Here is an 8,397-nt window from a genome sequence, read left to right as displayed (position 1 = left end):
TTGGGACCAGAGGCGTGAGGTCCCAGAGGAAGGGAAGAAGCCTTGAGCGAAGGAGGAAGGGGTTGCCGTCCGCACCCCAGCCCCCAGCCCCCAGCGGCGGCTTCTGCGATTGAAAGCAGCTCTCAGCTGCCGAAACCGCGAATAAAACAGACGGGGGCGCCAAACGACAGCAATAAAGGCATCTGCGACTTCCGCCCGGGTCGCGCCTCCGCAGATCACACCCCCACCTCCCACCCCCGCCAGGGCCTTGGCCACCCACGGACCCAAGCCTGGACCGAAATGTCCCATTCATTTCCCTAAGCAAGTGGGACTAGGGAGAGGGTACCCTTCCCAGGTTCCTGGGACAGCGACTTCTTTTTGCCAGGAGCACCCTACCAGAGGTGGCAGAACTGGGGGCCTGGACTGTGGAGCAAGGAGGGAGGTGGGGGTGTCCACAAGACTAATCTTTGACCGCGTTAATGGCCAGAAAGCCGGCTCGAGGAGGGGTCATAGTGCTCGGAGTTGTGTGGCCTCGAGGATAGGGTGGGAGGCGGACGCTGAGTCAAGTCATGTTCTGGGTTCCCGACGCCCCCTCCGCGGCCCTCCCCCCCCAACTCTGTAGCCACCGCGTGCCTATCCAGCTTTCCATTTCTCACCTTGGGGGAGAATTCCGTTTATTACCTAAAGAGGTGGAATTGATTTTCTAAGCAAAGCTCGCGTTGTTGAAGTAAGTTGGCGCCGAGGGGAACAGGAGAGAAACTTTTGGCATTGACTATGTGTATAAATGTATATAAATATATTTAACACCTCGTCTCCCCTTACATTCCTGACGCGCCCCCAACGGGTTCAAGGTTAAAAGGAAAGCGCCAACGGAGAGATGGGCAAATAGATTCTGTGTTTGCCCCTAACACACCCCAATGTGCTGGGTGTGGCGGCACGGAGGAAGAAGGGGGGCTGGGTTGGGGTCTGAATTGGCGCCGAGGCGAGGATGCAAGACCCGCGCCGGGCGCCCAGATTGCCAGGGTCTCTCGGCCGCTTCGGAAGCTTGCAGGCGACCTCTGTGTCCTGTCCCTATCTTCTCGTTCCCGCCTGTGGCCGCGGATTCTCCTCTTTTGCTGCTGGCTGGCAGACCCGCACGCATTGGGGGTCCGGACAGGGTGGGGCGCAAGCGCAGGAGGAGATGTGCAACGGCCTTGAGTGAAGATTGATCTTCGTTAAAATGGTTGCCACCGGCGTCATTATGACCATCAAAGTTATCGCCAAGAGGCTCAGCCGCCAAGCTCAGGCCGCAAGAAGCAGCAGCAAGGCTGGTCCGCGACTCTCCGCGCCCGGGCTCAGCACCGGGAATACTCAGGGCCACAGGTAAGAGGCCTGGTTGGGGGAGGAGAGGAAGGAGAGAAGAAAGAGCAGTGGAGAAAGGAGGATAGCGGGATGGTAGGGGAAGGAAGCTAAGTCCCTTCTTTCCCCCTTTGACCTAGAAATTCGGCAACTTTGCCACAAATAATTCGATTTGAGGAGGCAGGGGGAAAGTTGGCAACGCAAAAAGTGGATCTGGGGCGGCCCATATGGCGTTGTAAATCGCGACTGTGTTTAAAGTTAGCTGTCGAATTCTACTATGAAATCGTCCAGCCGAGTTCATTTCCCCCAGGGAAAATGCGTAGGCGAGAAGCCTATCCATCAGCAGGGTTATAAAAGTAAAAAACCCAGGACTTCAAGTTCAGTACTCACTCTGCAAACGGTGTTAAAAAATCAGAGAGGACCTAATGATTTCCGTTTGGAGGCGCGGGCCCAACGCACCTCCCCAGCCACGTAGCACTAAAGTGCTTTCAAAACTCTATGATATTTCCTTTCCCTTTCTCTGTCTCTCTCTCAGTCTCTCTCTCTCTCTCTCTCTCAGCTGGGGTGGGAGGAGAACAGCCACGCTGAGGCGAAGCAGTGGGGAGAGAGAAAATTAGGCATCCTATTTGTTAAATAAAATACATATTTGATTCTAAAATTCGAAAGATAAGTAATCCAGACAGGAGCGCAAGGTCTTCTCCTTACGCAACTCTTCTACATCCTCCCTCTTGTCCCCTCCCTTACCCCCTCCCGCTTGTAAATGTTAAAAAAAAAAAAAAAAAAAAAAAACCTTCCCGACGATCTACTCTGGAAAATCAAAGCATTATCTATTATTTAACACGTATCTGTGTCCGAGGAAAAATGAGGAAGGCGCTGCATGATTAGGACCTAAGGGGCAACCCAGCAAACTGAGAGCGTAATGATGCCCCTAAATGAAGGGGGAAATGTGCCGCGGCGCGCTCTATTAATCAGACTGTCAATTTCACCCCCGAGGCCAAACCCCCGGGCGAACAGAACCGGCTCTGAGCGGGCAAAGGACCGGAGCCTTCCTCCTCACTTCTTGTCTCTTCTCGCCTCCTACCTGGATCTATTTGTCTGCTCCGAAGCTGCCTTCATTACCCACTGACAGGAGCGTGTATTTATTTGCTTATAAACCTGTTACAATAAATGATTATTCGAACGGCGTCATTCGTACCTTAATGACGAGCGAGCGCTACTTTTTGATGAATGACATCTCGGGCTCGGAAGGATGTATGGGTCATTTTGACCAGTCATTCCCTCGCTCTGGCATCCCACAATTTTTCCGCCTCCCTCCAAAAGAGATAATAATATTTAGAGGCGCTCGCTGGGGCTGAATGAGAATTAGCCCTAGGCGCAGCCCATCATTAGGACGGGACAGCCGGGCCACTGTGACATTTTTTAGAAAGCTGAGATGATGGAAAGAATAAGAAAAGAGATGATTCTGATGGAGAGGGGGCTGCACAGCCCCACGACCGGCAAGCGGTTCTCCAATTTATCCGATTCGGCTGGCAATGCTGTGCTCGAGGCCCTGGAAAATTCGCAGCACCCGGCTCGCCTCAGCCCGCGCCTGCCGTCCGCCCCCCTGCACGGCGCTCTGGGAGACCTCCCTGCCAAGGGCAAATTCGAAATAGACACTTTGTTCAACCTGCAGCACCCGGGCAGCGAAAGCACCGTCTCCTCCGAAATCTCGTCCGCCGCCGAAGGCCGTAAAAAGCCGGGTCATTATTCAGAGGCGGCCGCCGAGGCGGACATGAGCAGCGACGTGGAGGTGGGCTGCTCGGCGCTGCGCTCCCCTGGCGGCCTTGCTGCCGCGCCGCTCAAGGAAAACAATGGCAAAGGTAACCGCGCCGCCCTTGCCGCGCTCTCTAGTCCTATCCTCCCGGTTCTTTCGCGGCCCCTGCTGGTCCTTCCTACTGCCTTTGCCCCTAACCGACCCTCCGCAGGCAAGCTGAACCCAGCGGGCTCGAGCGGGGGCGGGACGCATGCTGGGAACCTTGCCCTCCTGCTCTGCTCCTTGAGCCTCCCAGCGAGGCGCAGGCCTGGGAGGTTCCAGGCCCGCCCGCCCGCCTTCGCCCGAGTCAGTGAAAATGTTTCTTCGGGCTGGTCTAAAAGCCCATGCGAGCTGGCCGACCTCTAGCCAACCGCTGAGTCGCCGTAAGGGAAGGGTGCCCCGGGTAGCTGCTCTGAACCCCCCTTGCCCCTGATTCCCCAAGGCCGAGTGGAGGGGGCATCCTGAGTAAGTCGGAGGGAGCCTCGCCGGGCGCCTCTGGTAGACCTGCCTGGGTCAGCGGGAGAAAGAGTTGAAAAGTAGAGTCCACCCCCTAATGGTTCGGGTTTGAGCTGCTGCTGTCTTTTGAATTCTAAAAATATTTTTAACCAAACCCAAAAGACCATCAAAGAATGGTTGGAAACCCTACAGAAAGCTGCCCTGCCATCTCCTGACCATGGTAAACCTAGAGTTTACCAAACTACGCCTAGATGGAGGCATTTTCCCTTGGCCACTTTTCCTCCTGAGTTGAAAATTTCTAATTATTAAGAAAAAAAGAAACTTCCTAATTGAGTTCCTATTATTTGGTTAAGAAGGGCTCCCCAAACTTTATTGATTCCATTCACGGCAGCAATTTGTAAGCATGACAGACCCCATCAATTCAGGCAGCTTCTTGCCTTTCTCTCCCGGCTTCCCCCATCCGCGCTCAGCTCCAGCGCGGAGATCTCGGCCCTACAGTGACTCTCGCGCTGTCGGCCGTTTGTTTGCCAGGGTACTCGGAGAGCGGCTCAGCCGCGGGCACCACGACGTCTGCGTCGGGCTCCGGCCTTGGCAGCCTGCATGGAGGCGGCGGCGGCGGCGGCGGCGGCGGCGGCGGCGGCGGCGGGGGCGCGTCGCTGGGCGGCTCCGGTTCTGGCGCGGATCAGGTGCGGCGCTACCGCACGGCGTTCACCCGCGAACAGATCGCGCGCCTGGAGAAAGAGTTCTACAGGGAGAACTATGTGTCGCGGCCCCGCCGGTGTGAGCTGGCCGCTGCGCTCAACCTGCCCGAAACCACCATCAAGGTATCGATTCCAGCACGCGCCTTTTCTAGACTCCCCGGGGGGGGGGGGTGTCTGGGTTGGTTTTTGTTTCTCCTTTCTCTTTCCTGGGTGGCCACATTTAGCTGAGGGCCTGAAAATCTGCGGGGTAGAGTCACCAACGGAATTGGTGTATTTGTTTCTCAGCTGCCGCATCCGAAGGGTTGGCCGGCCTGGCTGACCTGGGAAGCCCGGGGAATGGCGGAGCTGATGCCGGAAGCACTGGCCTCTGTTCAATTTTGCCCAGCCGCCTGCCCAGGTGCCCCTAGCCCATGTCCATGGCCCCACTTTCCCCTCCGCGGCAAAGCCGGCTGGTCTTTGTTCCTCTGGCACGAACCCTAGGTGAAACTTTTCATCTGCTCTTGATCTTGGAGATTTATTTTCCACATAAATCGTTACAACATGGAGGAAGGAATACTGTATTTTAAAAATCGATTGGGTTCAGAAAGTAGTTTCCTAAACATTTTTTCTCCTGGGCAGCAGGAAAAAAGCAACCTCCTGGGGAAGGGAGACTACAACGAAATTGTCCTTACTTATATATCTCGAAGTGATTAATTTTATTAACCTGGGAGCGATAGCTGGGAGGTTGGGCGATTTGGCGAACGTTTGGCGGAGGATCTCACACTCTAGAAGAAGCAAAGAGGAAGCTCCAACGGATAAGGGAGGTTGTGGAAGTCTCCCTTTGGTTTGATCGGGCTTTCTTTAATTTAGAGTTGTGACGAGTGATGTCTTCATTAGACTGTCTTGGGAGGGGTATAACAGTCCCTTTCCCAGTTTAAGAGGATGTTGTTCCCGCCACTCACTTGAGGCAAACGATTCCAACAAAAATCATCCCTTCAGTATCAAAATCGTACCCGTGCCCTTGGGGCAGGCCCTTGCAGCTCAGAGGACTCAAGACCTCGAGCGGCGACCTTTTAGAAAAGCTGCCGCGGTAGCCCCTCTTCAACGGTGGCCTAGAATCCCGTGCAAATCCTGGGATTGAGAGACCGGTGCTCAGCAAGGCTGGGCACCAGTGGGTGGCGGGAAGGAGAGGGAAGGTTGCGTTGGGAACCGTAAAACGCAGCGGAGAGTAAGGGAGCAGGAGGCGCAGCAGTCGGACACAGGGCAGATTATTTTTGCTGAGGAAGGTTGCCCACTCCTGTTCCCACTGCCTCCCTCACTGCCAGCTGGGAGAATAGGGGGTCTCCAAACTGGGTCGGGTCGAAGGGGAGTAGGTCAGGCCTTTCGGAGGTCCGAGAAGGGTGCAGAGGCCCAGGGAGGGGGCTGAGGCCTCAGGGCACTCCCTAACTCGGGCCGCGGTGCGGCTCTCCCTTCAGGTGTGGTTCCAGAACCGGCGCATGAAGGACAAGCGGCAGCGCCTGGCTATGTCGTGGCCGCACCCGGCCGACCCCAGCTTCTACACCTACATGATGACGCACGCGGCCGCCACCGGAAGCCTGCCCTACCCCTTCCACTCGCACGTGCCGCTGCACTATTACCCGCACGTGGGTGTCACGGCTGCGGCCGCGGCGGCTGCGGCCTCCGGCGCAGCGGCCGCGGCCTCGTCGCCCTTCGCCACTTCCATCCGCCCGCTGGACACGTTCCGTGCCCTCTCGCACCCCTACTCCCGGCCGGAGCTGCTGTGCAGCTTCCGCCACCCGGGCCTCTACCAGACGCCCGCGGCCGCCGCGGGGCTCAACAGCGCGGCCTCGGCCGCCGCGGCTGCAGCAGCTGCGGCGGCTGCGGCCTCCTCGGCCGCGGCGGCCGGGGCGCCCCCCAGCGGCGGCTCCGCGCCCTGCTCGTGCCTCAGTTGCCACAGCAGTCAATCCGCCGCGGCGGCCGCAGCAGCAGCCGCGGCGGCCCTGGGCTCCCGGGGTGGCGGCGGCGGCGGCGGGGGTGGCGGCGGCGGCGGCGCGGGGGCCGCCGGCGGCTCGGACTTCGGTTGCAGCGCCGCGGCTCCTCGCTCCGAGAGCGGCTTCCTGCCCTACTCAGCCGCCGTGCTTAGCAAGACCGCCGTGAGCCCGCCGGACCAGAGGGACGAGGCACCGCTCACCAGATAACTACGTCGCCGCCGCCAGGGGGCCGTGCCCGGGGGTCCCCTGAGCGCCCCCGCGCTCTCCGCGCGCTTACGTGCCCTCTGCGCGTTGCCCGCTGCCAAAGCTGTCGCCAGGGGGCGCCCCGGCGCGGGAGGCCGAAGGGAACTTGCCCCGACCGAATTGGGGGAAAGAGCCGCGCAAAAAACCCGGCGGTGTGCCCTCAAATGATTTCTATTTTTGTATTGGCTACCCAGCAGCATCTTTTCCTCTAAGTGTTTCCCACCGCCCATGCCCCGTTTCCCGCCTCTGTCCGGAGCTCTTGGTCTTCCCGAAGACAATCCCCTCGCCCTCAAACTGGTCCTCAGAGGTTTGGGGTCCTGGCTGTAAGCTCTCCTGAACCACGTGGCCAGAAGCAACGGAGAGCCACAACAAAGAGAGGGGGGAATGCTGTGCGCTAGTGCTTTGTGCGGCAGGGCAAGTCGTCCCGAGGTTCCTGCGGCTGCTCTTTTTCTTCCATCCTTTCTTTTCTTTACACGAGGGTGAGGGGAGGTGGCAATTTTTCTCTCAGCCTGAGCTTGTTAGGGGCCCTGTCCGCGGGGAGCGGAGGAAGGGAGGTCTGAGAAGGCCAGGAGGGCGGACGGAGAGTGCGGGCGGCTGCGGGTGTTCGTGAGATGGTTTACCGCGTGCGGGAGCAAGGCCGGCGGGGGCCCTGGCGGTCTTTCCTGCCCGGGGAAGGGCAAAGCCGAGGCAGGAAGGAGTGGTGGTCTCGCCTCCCCTCTCGGCCCTCCGCTGTTCTCTCTTTTGATCTTTTGGTGTGGGATGCAGGCGTCTTGCATATTTTAAGCAAAAAGCAATGGCTAATAAAGGTGCCACAGCCTGGCCAGAAAAGGAAAGAGAAACGAAAGAATGGGGAGGGGTAAGATTGACAGATCGTTGTAATGTCTGAAGAAGCGTTTCCAGCTCAGTTTTCCAACTACCGGGTTCCACTCGATCTGGGAAATACTTGAATCTCTAGATATATATTATCCTGAAGCATTTCCTTAGACACTTTTCTAAGTTCGAACTCGATTCCCCTCACTCCTTCCCCTCCTCGTTTTCCTTTTGCTCGGGCAAAATGGTTCTTGGCATCTTTCTCACGCATGTCTATTGCGCTTTCGCCTCTGCAAAGCCACGGATGGGTTGCTGAGACCCATTCTGCCAACCCCGGCTACTGGAGGGGTTTCCTTGAACTTGAAGAAAGGCACATCAAAACCCACCAGTGTTAACTGCCACGTCAATTTTGATGCTAATAATGTGCAGATTATGACGAAAATTGCCAATCATGCTCTCTGATGGACCTCCTTTGAATGTGGAATTGGAGAAAAGTTCCCCGCACGGAGACCTGCTGTCAAGTACTAACAACCCGCTAAGGGAAGTCATTAGGAGAGACGGATAAGAGACTCGGTACATAAAACATTGTTCTTGGTGCATAGAATGTATGTTACTTAATGTTATCTCTGTTACCTGAAGTGATTTCGCAGAAGAAAGCCACGTTCTTATCATCTCAATTGCCAATTTTCATTTTGGTAACTCGGACGCCCTGGGTAGACTTTTCTCTGTTAAGTTGATATTCCACCAATGTGAACAGCCTCATTAAATCAAGCCCAGATATTTCCATAATGCTCCCCGCAGAGCCACTTCGCTCCTCACATAATGAGATTTTCTGAAGAGTTGAAGCCCTAAAATAACTTGCTAGTGCATGTTTAGACCCAATGAAGTGGGTATGTGTGTGTATTAAAATGTAGGTGTGCTACCTACATATCCTCGTGTATATATGTATGTATATATGTATATGTATGTATATACATATATATCCATTCTCTTAAGCACATACTTATGTAAGAGATGCGCACACATTCATATATACCCATTGGCACTATTTTCTGTGATTTATTTCAAATTCGTGTTCTGACATTTTTGTTATTTTAAAGACACTGGA

General features: G+C 56.1%; 1 protein-coding gene across 2 annotated transcripts in view; it reads left to right on the top strand.

The window, feature by feature from the left end:
• Window positions 1–427: 427 nt before the first annotated feature.
• EVX2 (even-skipped homeobox 2) overlaps window positions 428–8,397 on the top strand; it is a 9,892-nt gene continuing 1,922 nt past the window's right edge. The window contains exons 1-4 of one of the 2 annotated variants that reach the window (XR_008295452.1): window positions 428–1,341; window positions 2,311–3,176; window positions 4,097–4,389; window positions 5,721–7,862. Coding sequence is in view for 1 of the 2 variants with exons in the window: in XM_027055448.2 (XP_026911249.1) it covers window positions 2,750–3,176; window positions 4,097–4,389; window positions 5,721–6,443 (1,443 nt within the window). In the remaining variant the exon portion in view is untranslated. Of the gene's footprint in view, window positions 1,342–2,310; window positions 3,177–4,096; window positions 4,390–5,720 lie in introns of both variants that reach the window. The other variant, XM_027055448.2, reaches the window with a different exon arrangement.

This window comes from Acinonyx jubatus, chromosome C1, assembly GCF_027475565.1.
Source record: "Acinonyx jubatus isolate Ajub_Pintada_27869175 chromosome C1, VMU_Ajub_asm_v1.0, whole genome shotgun sequence".
Lineage (NCBI taxonomy): Eukaryota > Metazoa > Chordata > Mammalia > Carnivora > Felidae > Acinonyx > Acinonyx jubatus.
This window is presented reverse-complemented; position numbering and strand designations above follow the sequence as displayed.